The sequence below is a fragment of the Vicugna pacos genome, chromosome X, assembly GCF_048564905.1.
Source record: "Vicugna pacos chromosome X, VicPac4, whole genome shotgun sequence".
NCBI classification, from domain to species: domain Eukaryota; kingdom Metazoa; phylum Chordata; class Mammalia; order Artiodactyla; family Camelidae; genus Vicugna; species Vicugna pacos.
The window spans coordinates 1,411,785-1,431,554 of record NC_133023.1 but is presented as its reverse complement, the minus strand read 5'-3'; the positions used below and the strand labels follow the sequence as shown (position 1 = coordinate 1,431,554).

The 19,770-nt window shown below is 42.5% G+C and overlaps 1 protein-coding gene across 5 annotated transcripts in view; it reads right to left on the bottom strand.

The window, feature by feature from the left end:
• Nucleotides 1-19,770, bottom strand: part of GYG2 (glycogenin 2) — a 29,676-nt gene that overhangs the window by 6,587 nt on the left and 3,319 nt on the right. For 4 of the 5 annotated variants that reach the window (XM_072955896.1, XM_072955898.1, XM_072955897.1 and 1 more), the window contains exons 3-8: nucleotides 17,035-17,176; nucleotides 12,014-12,188; nucleotides 10,841-11,003; nucleotides 9,203-9,329; nucleotides 7,035-7,257; nucleotides 5,076-5,282 (exon numbers count right to left, since the gene is read on the bottom strand). In XM_072955896.1, the coding sequence (XP_072811997.1) occupies nucleotides 5,076-5,282; nucleotides 7,035-7,257; nucleotides 9,203-9,329; nucleotides 10,841-11,003; nucleotides 12,014-12,188; nucleotides 17,035-17,176 (1,037 nt within the window). The remainder of the gene's footprint in view (nucleotides 1-5,075; nucleotides 5,283-7,034; nucleotides 7,258-9,202; nucleotides 9,330-10,840; nucleotides 11,004-12,013; nucleotides 12,189-17,034; nucleotides 17,177-19,770) is intronic. The other variant, XM_072955900.1, reaches the window with a different exon arrangement.

The following is a 19,770-nucleotide window of genomic DNA, read 5'->3' as shown; positions in this document are numbered from 1 at the left end:
TTCTGCAAATAACAACTGTAAAATGACAATCTGCAAGAAATCCTGTAAACGAAAATGACAGAGAATCAAAAGCAGGTTTATCAAGGTCAGATTGACCTTGTCGGGAGAGAAAGGACTCCTGAAGGAGTAACATCTCAAATGAAGTCTTAGAGCTGAGCAGGAGACGGGGTGAGAAGGAGAACATGCTGAGAAAAACAGGACCGCATGTGCAAATGTCCTGAGGCAGAGGTAAAGGAGAGGTAAGAAAGTGAAATAAGTTTGCTGTAAAAACTGGACAAAAGTAACCTCTCCCCAAAAGTCATTTCTGGTGAAATTCAGTTAAAAAAAAATTTAATGTAGAAGATAACCCTGTATTCATGAAGTTGCTTTCTGTTAATTCTGATTTTTCTATCTCTTAAACTTGAAAGTGGAAACCAAAATATGGGCTCTTTATTCTCGATCGTGATGGTATGTCAAATCCAAATATTAAAGTTAAGTGCTAACAATTACTCTTGGAAGCAAAAGGATAACGTTATCCATGACATTAAAGACCAGGATAATAGCAAGTCTTTTTCACGAGGTGTTCAAGACTGATTCTTAAATTGTACTCATTAGCTTCTTAGGTATTTATTCCTTTTAATTTTCACAACAGCCCTATGAGGGGAATGGTTTGAGTCCTTCTCTTACTGGTGAAAAGTTTAATTTGCAGACAGAGACATTCGTTAAACACGCCAGAGGTGGCCAGTGAGAGAGACAGGGGTTTGAACACACACCTATCTGACCGCCAAGCCCGATACAGCCCACGTCATTACTACATCCTACACTATGGTCCACAGAACACATCATTTCCCCCTTTAGGGAAATGTTCCTAAAGGAATGATGTCCCTTTAGGGGGTAAATGATGGATGAGATAATTGCACTATTATACAAATACAAATACCATACAAATAAATAATTTCCTTATTCAGTCAGTGTTGGAGAGTGGCAATCAGTGTTCTAGATTTAAAACCCGACAGCCTTTTTTTTTAAAAAGCGCTGGATACATTACTCACTGTCTCGGAGCCCTAAATTCTTTAATAATACACAGCATAACCATCTGCTGTAACTGACAAGTGGAGCGATTAGCCTGGCGAACAGACAGTGCCAGAGGGTTTGAGTCATCTCAGAAAGATTCGTTTCAAATCGGATTAGGGAACACACCAATTCTGTCACCTTAATTTCTCTCCGCAAAGAACAGATAAATAAATCCTGTGTGGGCCGTCGTGACGTTATCCTTCCCTGGAAGGGATGTAACTCCAGGTTATTGATTTGATAAGAAATGATAAAATAAGACAATGTTCCCGCTGGTGTTCTGCAGATAAGTTAGATGCTTACAAATTTAACTTCAGCAGGAAAAGAAGTTACGTCGACTCATGCTAATCTATCTAAACAAGACCACAGGTTTATTTAAAAATAATGACCGTGAATGACTGAAATACAAACTGAAAAGGATATAATAAATATTCCCCATTCTCTTCCTAGCAACAAGTAGGGACTTCCTTCTTTACATGTGCAGAAAGCCAGGAGTGAATTCTGAGCAAGGACTTAATAATGCTATGGTGCAAAGCCAGCCTTTCAGACAGTTGTTGGCAGGCTTGCAAACGCTTACAACGCGACTTTCACAAACAACATTTATTTTTGTCCTTAGATGATCGTGTTTCACCGATTCATACCCTTAACGAGCTGCCAGAAGCTTGGGTCACCTTGAAGAGAGAGACTCTGGGACTGGAAACAATTCATAGGATTCTTGGCTCAAAGAAGAGGTGTGGGGGGGAGCTGAAGGGTACAGAGTAGCTTAAGAATCAAAGTACCTTCAGTCTAGACAGATGAAAACAGAAAGAGGACATTGTAAAGCCAGATGATGCAGGGAATGGGTACCCCCCCCCCCCAGACAGACACAGGATGCTCACAGACACAACCTGAGCAGAGACAATTAGAACGAAAAGAAGACGCACTCCTTAACCTCATGGGCTACAACCTTGTGAAAGTTAACTACTGGTGGAGGCGGTGAGAGCTAAAAATATAAATATAGAAATCTGCTCGAGAACCAAAGAGGGATTTTTTCCACTTTCAGCAATGGGTAAAACTACTTACTTGCCAGTAAATTTCATGACGAAAAGAACTCAAAAGACTGATGCCCCCAAAATGCATATATGTATAATATGTGTATAATACAGACATCTAGCATCGTATTTCACCTCCAGGCAACTAAGAGGTTATAGCTGAGGGGAGAGCAGACGTTTTGGCAGTCCTATGAGCCTGAGGAGTCCGTAATTGATGAGGTATCCAGGAGGGATCTGCTAAACACTGCGAGAGACTCCTTTCACCAGGGATTCTACTGAAATGAGAATCAGAAAAATGACCAGCTCTCACGAACACTGAAGCTCAATTTCACTCCAAGTTGACCTCTAATAGGGTGTGGGCAAGCCACCTGCCAAAAAAAAAAAAACCCACAAGAAATGCTCTCTGGATATAATACAATTCAGAGCCTCAAATTATCCCCACGTTTCCATATACAATGTCTTGGAGTCCATCAAAAATTAACCAGCATGTGGCAAGACAAGACCATATGACTGAAAACCAAGAGGAGAAAGCACAAAAACAGATCCACATGAAATGCAGACGTATGATTTCTGTAGACTACAGTTGAATATGAGAAATACTTTAAATAAAGGGACAAGTTGAACAATTTCAAGGGAGTACTGAAAACCCCCTCTTAAATGTCTGATGTTTATTTGAACTAAAAACACAGCAACTGAAATAAAGCAGGCAGGATGTAGGTCTAATCTAACAACTGATTAGACACAGCCGGAGAGAAGATTAGTTAAGTGGAAAACAGGCCAGTAGACTGAAGCACAGGAAGACAGATGGCAGAAGTGTGTCCCAGTCGAAGGCACCTGATGAAATTCCTACTGTGGATGTAACTGGAATCACAAACTTTGGGGGGGGGGGAGACAGAGAAAGGGCAGAAGGGACACAATTTCAAGAAGAGCTACAAACCCCAAGTAGGTCACATACAAACAATAATAAACCCAGAGTCATTATGAGAAAACTGATAAAAACCATAGCCCAAGAGAAAAAAAATCTTAAGAGCAGCCAGAGCAAGAAGACAGATTACTTTCCAATGTATACACGTGAGGCTGGAAGATGAATTCCTTGAGAAATAAAGGAAGTCAGAAGATTTTGAAATATCTTCCTAGTTGTCATTGTGAGATAATTGCCCAGTGAGCATTCCATACCCTTGGTGGGAATGTAAATTGGTGCAGCCACTATGGAAAACAATATAGAGGCTCCTTAAAAAACTAAAAATTGAGTTACTATATGACTAAGTGATCCCACTTATGGGTATATATCTGGCTAAAACTCTAATTTGAAAGATACATGCACCCCAATGTTCATAGCAGCACTATTTACAATAGCAAGTCATGGAAGCAACCCAAGTGCCCATCAATAGATGACTGGTTTAGGAAAATGTGGTATATATACACAATGGAATAGTACTCAGCCATAAAAAACAATGAAATAATGCCATCTGCAGCAACATGGATGGACCTGGAGATCATCATTCTAAGTGAAGTAAGCCAGAAAAAGACAAATGTCATATGACATCACTTATATGTGGAATCTAAGGAAAAAAAAAAGATACAAATGAATTTATTTATAAAACAGAAATAGACTCACAGACATAGAAAACAAACTTATGGTTACCAAAGGGGAAAGTCAGGGAGTGATCAATTGGGAGTTTGGCATTAACATGTATGCAGAACTATATATAAAATAGATAACCAACAAGGTCCTACTGTGCAGCACAGAGAACTATGTTCAATATCCTGTAATAACCTATAGTGGATAAGAATCTGAAAATGAATATATATATATATATATATATATTATATATATATATATAAAATGTTCATCATTGTGTCATACACCCAAAAGTAACACAATATTGTAAATCAACTACACTTCAATAAAAAACAGGACTCCATACCCAGTGAAATATGGTCCAAAATGAAGGCAAAATGAAGGCATTTTCAGATACCTGCACTGAGGGAATTTACTAACCCTGAACTGAAATACATAATAAAGAGAGTTCTATGAGAAGAAAAAAAATTATTACTGATAGAAACATGAAACAAGGGGTGAACATCAGGTGAAATGATACATCTGCTTGGGAAGAATGGCTACAGTATTAAAATGTGTCATAATAACACAAAACGTGGGAGGGACATGAAGGGAGGGAAAGTTCTCTGGGGCTCTTCTGTTGCCAGAAAGTATCGAAAAATACTCCATTTATCACATTATAACAAGTGAGGAATGAAAACTGGAATCTACAGGTAACCATTGAAAAAATAATCCAAGCAATGCAAAATGGATGTGTAAGACAGAGAGTAACTAAAAGTTAATCCAACGGAAGACAAAACAGGAGAGAGAAAAAGATGCTTTTTTTTTAAGGTTTTTAAATTTTTTAATTTCTTTTTTGAGGGGAAAGTAATTAGGTTTGCTTGTTTATTTTTTAATGGAGGGACTGGGGATTGAGCCCAGGACCTTGTGCATGCAATCAAGGCACACACTATACCCCTGAGCTGTCCCCAACCCCACCTCGAAAAAGATTCTTAAAACAGATGATAAGATTTAAACATAAATACACCAATATTCTACTAACCAAAACAAAGTTTTAAGGCAATAAACTTTAGTTAACATTGTACATCTTTTATTGGGTTTGCTGTGATGTGTAATGTACCAGTTCTCTTTTATTGTTTTTCTTTTTGGCAGGGGGGTAGGTAATTAGTGTTTATTATTTATTTTTGGAGGAGGTCCTGGGGACTGAACCCAGGACCACGTGCATGCTAAGCACGTGCTCTACCATTTGAGCTACATCCTCCCTGCTAACTTAGCAATTCTGTAAATAAAGGCAGGAGGTCCTAATGCCACAGTGAACTGAGGACAGGTACCGCCCCTCCATCCTCCTCCCCAGAGGCCCAGGAAGCATCCTCTCTGCTCCATCTCACTGAGCAGCCACTGTCTGCCTCTGCATCTCAGAGTGCAGTACTTACATCTTCCAAATGGTGTGCTTCAGGTGAAGCAGGGCTCTCCTCCACCACCACGGTCCTCTCTGAAGGGTCTACAGCAGGCCAAGGCTGGCTGGAGCCCTCCGGTGAATTTGCACACGGCTCCCGGGCGCCAGGAGTGGAATCTGCACACATCCCGTCAGCAGTGGGTGCCGAATTCGCACACGGGACCCCACCGCCCGTGAGGCAAGTCTGCACAAAAGGGAGATGAACTTAGCAAGTCCTCCTTGCATCTCTTCAAGACTCCAGCCACTCTCGGGGCCGCAGGACCCACCCCACCCTCTGCGGGGCTGGTGGTCCTCAGCCCCGACATCCACATGCATTACACGGAAGCTTGGCCAACGGATGCCACATAACCTATAAATATTCAGGGCCAGAGACAAGGGATCCCACACCTGGGGGCCGACAGAGAGAGCCCCAGGGGCCCTGGGACTCTTGGCGACAAGACAAAGTTAGCTTTGATAAAACACAGGTGGAGAAAGGACCACATGGTGCAGGTCTCTCAGACCGCTCTCTATGTCCGGTTTCTTGGAACCACCCAACTCAAAGCTTTACTTCCTTCCTCTACAAGCAATACCTAGCAAGCAGCTTGGCATCCACAACATGAATCTGAATAAACTCCTGTTCACTCGTGGGCAACAATCAGAAAAAGTTTTAGTCCTGCTCATTGAAAAGTAGCATCCAGCTCCACCAAAGAAAACCCATAGCCAACACTCAAATAGGAATTCTTTTCAAGGGCCCAACACATGCATTTGCTGACACTGGACTCCACTGTAGCAATAAATTATACCTAGAAAAAAACTGACTGTGAAATAGTTTCCTGGTACCTAATTTTAGAAGGTCCTTTGCTGTGGAAGCAAACTAAATGTCCATCGACACATGACTAGATAAAGAAGATGTGGTGTATTTATACAAAGGAATACTACTCAGCCATGAAAAAGAATAAAATAATGACATTTGCAACAAAAGGGATGGACCTGGAGATGGTCATACTAAGTGAGGTTAGTCAGACAGAGAAAGAGAAATATCACTTATATGTGGAGTCTTAAAAAGAAATGAGACAAATGAACTTATTTACAAAACAGAAACAGACTCACAGACACAGAAAATAAACTCATGGTTACCAAAGGGGAAAGAAGGGGAGGGATAAATTAGGAGTTTGGGATTTGTATACAGAACAGATACACAAGATCCTACTGTACCGCACAGGGAACCATATTGAATACCTTGTAATAATATATAATAGGAAAGAATCTGAAAAAGAATGTATATTTATTTATTTATAACCGAATCACTATGCTGTACACCAGAAACTAACACAACACTGTAAATCAACTACCCTTCCTTTAAAAAAAAATAATGAAAGGTCATTTGCCAGGCTGTTTCATCCTTATTAAATCAACTTGAGAAACTCCACCACGAAGAGCATTTAGGGTTATAGTTTAAAAATATCCAATGGGAAAAAAAATTAAAAATTTAAAAAATTAAAAAATTAAAAAAACCAGAAAAATCCGATGGGTGCCAATCAATAATATTTTGTCTTCCAATCAAAGTTTAAAGACCCTTTTCAGAAACCGCCTCCGATTGCTACTTCACTCGGGGACTCAACGTGGGAAACGACCCATTGAAAGACAACTTGTAATCAGTCAGCCTCAGCCAGTTAAGCTGTGAGTGACTCTTGCCCTGAGGAAGTCGGCGAATTTAAGTAATTATTTACACATCAGTCCTGTAAATCGAAGCAGCCGTTCTGCTCACGACACATTCACGACTTTGTCGCACACAGACACACACAAAAACTGTGCCCTGCCTCTTTGAGCATCCTTCTAGGTGAGACACAGATTGTACATCAGAAGGGGCGGAGTCGAGGGAAATACGCAATTGTGGACCCTGGAGAGTTTCTCCCTCATCTCAGTTCTTGGGGTTTCAAGGGAACAGTCGCCTTACCGTGTGTCCCGGAGATGCGTGGACTTCCTCGTGCCCGATTCTCTCGTAAAGCGGCAGGATGCTGCGGTGGTAGACCCGCCACCAGAGGTTCAGGAAGGATGTCTGGTGCTCGCTGACTGACCCGGAGCCCTGGTCTAGAACCGAGCCGGTCTGGGGGTTGTACTTGTAGTTCCAAGGCTTCGCGGACCCCAAGAAGTGGACCACCTTCGCGCTAGAGCCAAACCTGAGAAGGAAACACAGAACATTCTGCTTTTTCTCTCGGAAGCGACCACACCCAGAAATCCTGAGACAAGCATCGGCCTCAGCGCAGACAGCGGGACGGAAAGGTCCACCTCAACGGGTGACGGACAATCCTGTCACTTCGACTTGCCGTAAAACTAATCCGTCATTCAATCCATGTTTGTGGTGTTTTAGTTTCTCTACACCAAGAAACATACTAGAAACCCATGGGGCAGTTCCCCGAAACAGGCAGAGTAAATCAGGAGTCTTACAAAGATGGGCAGAACCACAGCCCAAATTGTCACATCCTGAAAATGACAGGAACGCAAAAAAAAAAAAAATTTTTTTTATTGTGGACAATGCAAGCTGCAAACCAGAAAATAGGTTTCTTGCAAAGGATTGTAAGTTATCCCCTCTCAACCTTTTTTGGTTCATTATCACCACTCCTACCAACCTTGAAATGTTCCAAGGCATTTCTCCCCCTTAACCGCCTTAATTGCGTTCTTGTGCAACTTTAACAGCACTTTCTCACTGTCTGTCTATATTTTATATGTAAATCTGTGCTTTTTAATATTAAAAAGGATTTTCAGTCCCCAAGAACTAGCCTCTGGTCTCCTTGGGGGAGGGCAATATGGCCCCTGTTAAAAGCAGAAACAGACTGCCAGATGCAGTAAACAATCTCATGGTTACCAGGGGAAACGGGGTAGGAAGGGATCAATCTGGGAGTTTGAGATTTGCAAAGGTTAACCACTTTATATAAAAATAGATTTAAAAAAAACCAAATTTCTTCCATATGGCACAGGGAACTATGTTCGGTATCTTGCAATAATCTTTAATTAAAAAAGAATATGAAAACGAATATATGTATGCACATGCATGACTGAGACATGGTGCTGTGCACCAGAGATGGACACGTTGAAACTGACTGCAGTTCAATAAAAAAAGTTAAAAAAAATGTATGCTCCACGCTTATCTCCTGAACTCTTCTCAGATTTTCCATTTTCGCTTATAAGAACATCACCCAGAGCAGTGGGGCTCACATATTTCGGTCCTAGGACCTCTCGACCTTCTTAAAAAAATCACTGAGAACCAAGAACGCTTTGCCCCTATGGGTTCTACTGTATATGTTTATCGCAACAGAAATTAAAACTGAGACTTGAGCAAAATACATGTGTCAACTCATTAAAAAAACAACTGGCCCACTATACATTCACGTAACTTTTATATTTTTTCATAAAAATGTAACTGTGTGTATAAGCATATTTTAAAAAATTTGTAGAGCGACACCTTTCATATTTTTTCATAAAATACAACTATATATAACGACATTTTAAAAAAATTTGTTAAGAGTGACTCATTTTTTATAAAATATAAGTATGTTTTTTTAAAATTTATAGACTGACAGCTTTCATATTTTTCATAAAAATATAACTATATAACTGTATTTTTAAAGATTGTAGAATGACATCTTTCATGTTTTTTCATAAAATATAACTAAAGCGATACATACATATTTAATCTGTAGAAAAAGTGACACCGACCATTTTAAGGGGAAACATTTGATTTCTCACATCTGCATCTGCATTCAATGCAACACCTTACCAGGTCATGGTGTTTCTGTAAAGTCCCATTGTCCACTTATGAGACAGCAAGAGTGAAATAAGGAAAACAACGTCTTATAATTAATTTTTTTAAGTCATTTTGACTCCACAGACTTGAAAGGGTGGCAAGGAACCCCCCAAAGGTATTCCCTGGGCAACACTTTGGGAACCACTGTCCTTGAGCCCAGCTGCCTTGACTACCTATCATGTAAAATGATTTAAAAAAAAAAAAAAACAAGCAGAGGGATGACTTGGTTATTTTTTTCCTTCAAAAAGCAAAAAGGTGATACAGATTCTGAAGGAGAACCACTGGCCGGAGGAGGCAGGTGTAGAAGGCATAAAACTTACTGTTTGAACGCAGGGCTGTAGGTGTACGCCGTGTTGCTACTCAAGTTATAGATGAACGGCAGGTGCTTGTGGATGTCGGCCGTGGACCAGCTACTGAAGAAGCTGTTCAACAAGCCTTGGTCTGCCCCTAAAGAGTTAACACACAGCCAAAGAAGTTAATAGAGAATGGTGCAGTGGTAACAAACAGCCAAAGAAGTTAATAAAGAATGGTGCAGTGGTAACAAACAGCCAAAGAAGTTAATAAAGAATGGTGCAGTGATAACAAACAGCCGAAGAAGTTAATAAAGAATGGTGCAGAGCACCAAGAGAACACAAGGGTGTAACGGACACACTGGTATCCCAGCTTTTCCCACCATTTCTGCCAACTTTGTTACCTCCCCATCCTTACCTAAAAGCCATTTTTCTTTTTTTCCTATCAATTTATTATTATTGTTTAATTGAAGTCTAGTTGCTGTACAATATTTCATAAGTCACAGGTGGATCAAATAGTGATTCAGTCTGTCAAGGTTACACTCCATTTATAGTTATTATAAAACGTTGGTTATATTCCCTACGTTGTACAATGTATCCTTGCAGCTTATTTTATACCTAAAAGCCTGTGCTTCTGACTCCCCTCCCCCATCCTGCCTCACCCCTCCCCCTCCCCCCTGGTCACTACTAGTTTGTTCTCTGTGTCTATGAGTCTTCTTCTGTTTTGTTACATTCAATAGTTTGTTGTATTTTTTTAGGTTTCACATATAAGTGACATCATATGTATTTGTCTTTGTCTGGCTTATGTCACTTAGCCTAATGCCCTCCAGGTGCACCCCTGTTGCTACCAATAGGAAAATTTCATTCTTTTTTATGGCTGAGTAATATTCCATTGTGTATATATACCACATCTTCTCTATCCAGTCATCTCTCGATGGACATTTAGTTTGCCTCCATGTCTTGGCTATTGTAAATACTGCTGCTATGAACACTGCGGTGAATGTATCTTTATGAATAAATGGTTTGGGTTTTTTCAGAGCTATCCCCATGAGTGGGACTGCTGGGTCACACGGTAGTCCCGTTTTTAGTTTTTGGAGAAACCTCCATACCGTTTTCCACGGTGGCTGCAGCAATTTACATTCCACTTTTTCGACAGTCTAGCATCTCCTTCCACGTTACAAAAATGCTAATGTGTTTCCCATCTACTAATGCCCAGTCAAGCAAATATCTGGTTTCCCACTGGCTCCCAGTTAATTCTCCCCTTCACTCTGTATCGGGTTGGCCAACGCCGGCTCGCACCATTTTTTGTACATAAAGTTTTATGCAAACACCGCCACGTTCACTGAATTCCTGTCAAGTCCCGTCCTGACTTCCCTCTACAAACACAGGGATGAACGTTGGCCACCGACATCGTATGGCCCACGATGCTGAAAACATTTAGTCTCTGGCTCTTTCGAGAAAGGCTGTCTACCCATTCCATGTGATCCGGCCTGTGGCGTCCCTACCTTGTACTTACTTACTACCTTCTTTGTTTCTTCCTATCTCCCTGCCCGAACTTACTCTTTGATCCTCATCTTTCACTGACTCCCAGCTGCCATTCGCCGATAACGGGGTGGTGGGGCCCTGGCCACAGCCCCACCCCCCTCCGCAGAGCTCGCCCTCACCTACCGTCGAAGCTGCCGTGGTCGGCGGCGTGCTGCAGCAACAGGCCGTGCGTCTCCAGAGAAGGTCGGAAGACAAAGACCCCGCTGTTGAAGCAGTCCGGCCAGCCGGGGTCGGGGGCCGCAGAGAGCTCCGTCCTGGCGAACAGCTCGTCCACGTTGGACAGCACCTGGGGAAGCGGGGCGTGGGGGCCCTTCCCTCAGCCGGCGGGACACGGGTGAGAAACGCGACAGCGACTTCAGGCCGGGACGGCGTTTTCAGTGATGGGAAACTTACGCCTTTTTTTTTTTTTAACTGACTCTCTTATTTTTAGGCTTATATTCAAAGGAGAAGAGCTTGCAATGTCACGCTCTCCAGCTGATTTCAAGGGACAGAAGGAACACCGTCTCTTTGTTAACTAAGTGCCATCAGTTAGAATGTGTCAGCTCCCGGTGTTTGGCACAATGTCCCAGCCCTGCATATGTATACTTACATTCGTTTTCATAGTCTTTTTCATATCTCGAGGCTCTTAAGACCCTCCGTGGACCTCTCTTAATCATATATTCTCTTTTGTCTAGCACACGTGACCCACGAGGCTTGGGAAAGACACCAACGCGGAGGTTTGCAAGGAAATATAATGTAATCAATTGCCTCGCAGAGCTTGCCTGCAACACCTATCGGCTTGCTAAATTGTGCTCTGTCTGGGGGAAAAAAAAAACTGACTCTGATGGTTCTCTCATTCTTATTTCTTACAGAGCTGCTTCTGCGCAACCAAGACAACCCACACTCCAACATCACTGCACATTCCGACTTTCCAACAGCTGTTTCTGGAAGTACCCATCCTGGGCTCGTACACCAGCAGGCACCACTACCCCAAATAACAAGAGCTTAAGCAGCCAGGTGCACCAGCCCCATCAGGAGTATAGAATTCACAATCAAGGCAGAGTATTATTTTCCCAGTTATTTGATTTTGTGAGGATGAAATGATGTAGTTATTAAAAGCTCATCATAGGGAAGGAAAGTACCTTCAAGTATCTCAAATGTCCTCGGCAGGGTCGGGCACAGGGCTAAGGAGGTGGGTTCTACCTGGTGTTGACGGACTGAACATGGATGTTGGTGCGAGGGATGGACGTGACCTGATGGGCTCCACCAGCAGCCCGCTTAAGGACGGAGAGGGTCCTCACCCTCCCCTAGACTCACCAGGGTGTCTGCGTCCAGGAAGACACACTTGCTGTAATGGGTGAGCGTCCAGCAATGAAGCTTGGTGAGGGTGACTCCGAGCTCAGGTCTCTTCAGGAAGGCCAGGTGGATGTAGTCTGCACTGTCTGTGAGGTCCACCTCAATGACCTCATCAAACAGCCTGGAGAGGACGACCCTGGAAAAGAGACACCAAATCCTAGGAGAACAGGAGACCCTGAACACAAGACACGCTGTCCTGTGCTGGGCAGTCGCATGAAACGTGGTTCCAAACCACTCATATTCAGGGGTTTTTTCCCATGGGTGTCTCAGAGCTGTGCCCACATTCCAATCGTGCTTAAAACTTAGGCAAACGTGAAAACAAGACATACGAAACAGTCTTGAGATAGACTGATTCGGGTCATCTCCTAGGAAAGTACTTCCTCTTTCCAAACTGTGTGGGCAGAGAGGAGTGAATGCTGACAGGCAGAAACCAACAGACGTCCACTGCAATCTCCACTGATTTTTGCTTTACAGATTCAAAACCTACATTGTTCGTTGCATATGAGTTTGAGGCTCAAATTTTCAGAGACCGTACCTTTCATCAAAATGAACTTTGCCTCTGTTCCACTTAATTTTTCTTTGCTCAAATTGTACTTCATTATAGCCTGGAATATCTTGTGATGATAGAAAATTAAGAAAGTGCTAGAAAAAAGGATAGGGCCATGTCAAAAAGATACAGGAAGCCAATCAGGAGGAGCTCCCAGCAGCCAACACTGAAGCAATTTGGGCAAGAAAACAAATAAGAAACTCAAAGTATAAAATGAATATTTGTGAATCCATACTGATATCACAATTGAATAAATCAGTAAATGGGGGAAAGGGGCAGCTCTTCCGCACAGAACAATCCCAAGTGATAAATATAGAAGGAATGAGCAAAACAGAAAAATCACCATTAGACAAACATCACTAGACTCGCTAATGGACCCTAAAATCAATGGGTAAAGGTTTTGAGGAGAAAGAGCATGTTTTCATGGTCTAAAAGTACCTCCCCCAAGATACTTATCAATCACAAAGAGAAAAATAACAATTTTACAGGGGAGATATGACTAAGGTTTTATGACCAATAGCTAGACACAGCAACATCACACACTCTGAAATATGATGCACTGAAAAAAGTACTTTACTTCTGAGGATTTTTTTTTTTTTAGCCAAAAATGTATAACCTTAATTGGACCACGAGAAAACACTGGAAAAACGCAAGCCAAAAGGCACTCTATGAAACCGTTGACAACTACTCTTCAGAAATGTCAAAGTCATATTACTCAGCCATTAAAAAAAAACTAAAAGGAGACTTACAGTATGACCTAGCAATCCCACTCCTGGGATTATATCTAGAAAAAACTCTAATTTGAAAAGATACATGCACCCCACTGTTCATACCAGAGTTATTTAGAATAGCCAAGACATGGAGACAACCTAAATGTTCATCAACAAATGACTGGATAAAGAAGATGTGGTGTATATATACAATGGAATACTACTCAGCCATGAAAAAAGAATGAAATAATGCCATTTGTAGCAACATGGTTGGACCTAGAGATGATCATACCAAGTGAAGTAAGTCAGACAGAGAAAGACAAATATCACATGATATCACCTAAATATGGAATATAAAAAGTAACACAAATGAACTTATTTACAAAACAGAAACAGACTCAGACACAGAAAACAAATTTATGGTTACCAGAGGGGAAAAGGGGGAGGGATAAATTAGGAGTTTAGGATTTGCAAATACACACTACTGTACATAAAACAGATAAACAACAAGGACCTACTGTACAGCACAGGGAACTATATTCAAAATTCTGTCATAACCTAATGGAAATAACCTTTTCCTATAATGCAAAAGAATCTTAAAAAAAAACTATATATAACCAAATCACTTTGCTGTACACCTGAAATTAACACAATATTGTAAATCAACTCTACTTCAATTAAAAAATAAATCAATAAAAATAAATTTAAAAAAATTTAAGTTGCATCCAAATGAGTACTTTTTAAGTTTAATTTTGTATATTTGTGTCTTCTCTGATTGAAGGTTTATTTTTAAGTAATCCAACAACTGGACTTTTTTTCTTGTTCCTAATTATTATTTTTTGTTTTTTCCTTTATGAATTTCTTCCTCCTGCTTGTCTTGCATATACTGGGTTTTTTTTTTTGTTGTTTTAAATGTTTGAACTGGATAATTTCTTCACTGATTTTAATTTTTCTTTCTTGGATCACTCCAGCTGTCCCCTTTGGTTTGTACAGGTAGTATTCACAGCAAAATTGTTTTTAAAATAGCATATAATTCCAACTTTCACTGGCTCACTTATCAAGTTATTTAGGAGAGAATTTCTGGTTTAAAGTGTCCCATGGAACACTCTTTTTGTTTTTTTTCTTTTGGTTAAATTTCACTATTAACATCTAGGTTTACTTATACTATATTCAAAGAATTTAACACTCAATTCTTGCTCCAGGTAACATATTACAAGCCTCCTTGTACCATTAATGCAAAATCAATTTTTTAAGCGGTCTGTGGTGGATCAGAGAAAAGCATATTGTTTGTGTAATGCGTAGCATTTAAGAGTTACTTTATACATCATTCATCAGATGAATTCACTTGCATGTTTGCTTTATCTGTGAATTACAGAGTAGGAGGACTGTATAAAAAGAATTTCCCAACAGCATTCTTTCCATCTTCAGGTGTATCCAACAGGTCTAGTTTATATGCTTTATCTAACGATCACTTGGTCCATAAACAGTCATTACCAGCATATCCAAAATGTGAACTGTACAGTGACCTAGCACCCTTTGCCTGAATTCTGATACTCGGAAAACATGGCCTCTGCTTTTTGCTTTCCTTTGGGAGTTACCCAATACCTTGCTGTCCATCCTTTATGAAATAAATACTATTGGGTAATACAGATTCTTTTAAATGTGCATAGTTTCATAAACACATCTGCAACCATTATTTGCCACTAACATGAGGCTTTTGCTTGCTGCAGTGTGGATCGACCCAGTGCCAGTGGGGTGTCCCACTCAGAATGCGCTTGAGCACCGTGTCCTGCAGTCCCTCCACGCCAGGGTCTCCCCTCTCGCTCCTCAGACCCTCACACCCACGGACCTAAGGAGGACTCACAGTCTCTCATCACCGGTAGTAGGTGCAATGCTGAGGGGCAGGGACTCTAGCAAGCTGGGGTCCTGCCCCTGGGGTCTCGGGAAAGGGAGGAAGGAGTCAGTAGGACCCCCCCAATCCATGAGGGGTCACGAGCTTTCGCTGAGTACGTGTAAGAAGCTCTCGGGGTCCCACCAAAGCACCTGCCGTTTGCACTACCATCAGCCTGTCCCAGAGACTCAGGTCTCGGGACCCAGACAATGTGGTCAGCAGGACACCTCTGTTCTTTTTTTTTTAATTGAAGTAGATTTGATTTATAATGTTGTGTTCATTTCTGGTGTAGAGCATAGTGATTCCGTCATACACATAAATATGCATTCTTTTTCATTATAGACTGTTATAGAGACAGACTCGAGAGACAAAGAAAACAAACTTATGGTGACCAAAAGGGAAAGGCGGGGAGGGATAAACTGAGAGTTCATATATATATAAACACACACACACACATATATATATACATATATATATAAAATTTTCCATTATAGGTTATTACAAGATATTGACTGGTTCCCTGTGCTGGACAGTAGGACCTTGCTGTGTATCTATTTTATATGCAGTAGTTTGTATCTGCTAATCCCAAACTCCTAATTTATCCCTCTCCTCCACTTTCCCCTTTGGTCACGATAAGTTTGTTTTCTATGTCAATGAGTCTGTGTCTATTTTGTAAATAAATTCATTTTATTAGGTTTTTTAGATTCCACATATAAGTGACATCGTATATTTGTCTTTCTCTTCCTGGCTTACTTCACTTAGAATGATCATCTCCAGGTCCACCCATGTTGCTGCAAATGGCATTGTTTTATTCTTTTTCATGCCTGAGTAGTATTCCATTGTATAAATATACCACATCTTCTTTATCCAGTCATCTGTCAATGGACATTTAGGGTGCTTCCCTGTCTTGGCGATTGTAAATAGTGCTGCTGGGAACACTGAGGTGCAGGTGTCTTTTCAAATTAGTTTGAGGAATCCAGGTATACGCCCAGGAGTGGGATTGCTGGATCATACAGTAAGTCTCTTTTTAGTTTTTTGAGGAATCTCCATACTGTCCTCCATTGTGGCTGCACCAAACTACAGTTCCACCAACAAGGACACCTCTGTTATTGATGCTCATCTGTCTCCTGTCACCTGGCCAGCCCCTCGTCCCACCTGGGTGATGGAACTCCTCTCCCTGGCTGATTCCCTACATCCAGCCTCTCTTTTTTGGGAGGGAGGGGTAATGAGGTTTATTTATTAATTATTCTTATTTTTTGTTTTTGTTGTTTTTAATGGAGGGACTGGGGATTGAACCCAGGACCTCATGCATGCTAAGCACGCTCTCTACCACTAAGCTATACCCTCCCTTCCCAGCCTTTGTTTTTTATGCCATCAAGAGAAACAAAGCCGTCTGTGTGCACCCAGATGTGCATTCCACAGAGCAGCAGGACAGCCATGCACCGCCGGCCCCAATAACCTCCTCACACCTTTGTGGGAAAACATGAGACAGAGGACACACACTGCAGAGGAAACAGAAACCCAGTCCACCCATGGGAAGAGGTCACAGAGACCGATGTGAAGTTCTATGACTTGCAGGCTTCAATCTTTCACTTTCAGGACAGCTGCTTCTCAAAGTTCCCAACCCCCCCAAAAAATAACTGAAGTTATTTTCTGGAAGTCAACCACGCACCGTGGCAGACCCACCCCGCTCCTTCTAAGCACAATGATCAGGGGGTACTTTGCATGCTGGCCGGCCCGGGGTCCAGCCCAAGGACAATTCTCAGAAGCTCCTGCAGCGCAGGGGACCTGCTTCTCCAGGAGGAAGGATCAGGGGGCCGTGCCCGCGTCTCACCTGAGCAGCCTGGATACCTGAGGCGTGATCAGCACCACCAGCTTCCGGGTCGTCCTGTGGTTCCGCAGGGACTGCCCCAGCACCAGGGCCCCCTGGCAGTACATGTCGTTGGTGGCCAACGTGACAAACGCTTGGTCAGACACTGCGGGCGTGGATTAAACAAACAAAAACAAACAAACAAATAAGTAAATACGGGGCTATGTTCCCGACGGGGCTCCTGGGATGGCGGGGCAGACCGTCCCCTCTGCCTCTGTGAAGCTGCGTAACGCACACCGAGCACCTGTCCGGTGTTCTACAGACGTGCATCACGGACACCCTTTCATTTCAAAACAAAACAGGAAGCCACACCACGCACAGGGCAAGTGAGAGGAAAGCGGAGCCAACAAAAGCAGAGCAGGATTAAAATTTCCCGGCGCGGATTAGCAGGTGCCAAACTACCATGTATACAAAAGATAAACGCCGGGAGCTACGTTCAGTATCTCGGAATAACGCATAACAGAAAAGAATTTTAAAAACATAGATACAGCCAGATGTATGTGTAACGGAACCACTTTGCCGTACACCTGAAGCTAACACGACACTGTAGATCAACTCAACGTCAATTAAAAAAAAAAATTCCTGCTTAGCATGCATGAGGTCCTGGGTTCCATCCCCAGCACCGCCATTAACAACAAACAAATAAACATAATTACCTCCCTCGAAAAAATTAAAATAAACGGGATGATAAAAAATAAATAAATAAAAAGAGGGGGGGAAAAAGCCTTGAAATGTGTCCAATCTTTTCATTCTTTAGGATGTCTGTAGTGTACAGAAACGTCTGGTTGCAAAGAGCTGGAGTTTTTCCTTTCCTACTTTGATTTTTTTTAAACGACCACGCCGGGTTCATCTGTCATGACATTTTGTCTTGTAACCTAACTGCTTCTATGTTATCCGTGGTGAGTGGATGGTCTTTATGTATTTTTTTTTATTTTATTTGAAGTATAGTTGAGTTACAATTCCCAGCATCCACTGACTTTCACAGGGACTTTAAAACAGTTTGATTCTGGCGCCTCCAAGAGCTGGTTGCCACGGTAAAAATCAACACGACCAAGAAATCCCGCCTGGTCCCGGCTCCCGTGCTGTCTCAAGAAATTAAAATTCGCAGGGTGTCACTCAGGGCCAGGACACACAGACCTCAGTTCTCAAAGGCCAGCGCGTCCTCCCCTCTGGGCCACTGTGCCCTGCCCGGGAGACGTGCTCAGACTGAGGCCAAGAGACACGGTCGCCCAACGGAACAGGAGGAACAGAAGCTTCCCGGGACCTGCTTTCCTGGCGCTGACGTCTTAGCCTTCACAGCCCATTGGACTGAGCTACCAAGTGCACCTGCCACAATGGGCTCCTGTCCACACGTTGCTGGGTTTATTCTTGGGTGAAGAAGGGATGAGAATTCTTGGCATTTCAACCTTGAGTTCAGTATTACAAAGCCACCTTCAGAACTCAAGTCTGCAGCCCAAAAGATATCTGTCTGTCTGTCTGTCTATCTACCTATCTATCCATCTATTTATCTATCTATTCATCCATCTTATCTGTCTATCCATCCATCTAATCTATCCCTTTTATCTATCCATGCATCCATCTAACCAGTCTATGAATCTATCTACCCATCTAATCTATCTATCCATCCATCCATCTAATCTATCCATCAATCCATCCATCCATCTAATCAATCTATCAATCTACTTACCCACCTATCATCTGCCTATCTCTCTATCAATCAACTATCATCTCTCATCTATCCAGTTTTTCTGTTTTTTAAATAACAGGTTTATAATGACATAATGTTGAGTCTCCAGGGACATGGATATTATTGCTGCAAATTGGGAGAAGACAATAATCTGACAGAAAATGCAAGGACTTAATTAGTTCTGTCACAAGGAGTTTGAGGTGTGGGGGGACGTCCAGGTGGAGATATCCAAGAAAGAGGTCTGGATGGGAGCTAAGACCGGGGTCCTCTGGAGAGCTCCCAGTGACAAGAGACACCAAGGACCAAGACGGACCACCCACTGACCGCTGGCCATCCCGAGAAGAGGAGGGTGCACTGAGTCGGCCAGAAGCAAGGGACGGGGTGCTATCTAGTCAAAATGGTAAAGTCATCAAAACCCAGTAACTGCATACACTGGCTTTGTAGCTCTCCATAAGGAAATAAACGTAACTGCTCTAATCAGATGCCAAAATGCATCTGTTGAAGCCTAACCCCCAGGACCTCAAAGTGACTGCATCTGGAGATGGGGTCTTTAAAGAGGTAAGTTAAAATGAGGTCTCTAGGTAGACCCTAACTGAACAGGATGCACGTCCTTACAGGAGAAGATCAGGACCCAGACACATGCAGAGGGACGCCCATGTGAGGACCCAGGGAGGAGATGGCCGTCCACACACCAAGGGGAGAGGGCGCAGGAGACACCGGCCCTGCTCACACCCTGACCTCAGATCCCAGCCTCCAGGACCGGAGACATGAATGTGTGCCGTGCAAGCCGCCCAGCTGTGAGATTTGTCCGGGCAGCCTGGTAGCTAACGCAGTGACTGGGAGCGCAGGCGCAGTCCCACCGTGCTCACTCAGGGCAAGGAGGCATGGCAATCACCCAGAGATCCCTGGAGTCTTGGCTCCGCGTGGAGCAGCCCTGGTCACGCCGAGAAACCACCTTTCCCCATGCCTGACAGTCACACCACTGAACTGTCTACAGAGGTCAAACCGAACCC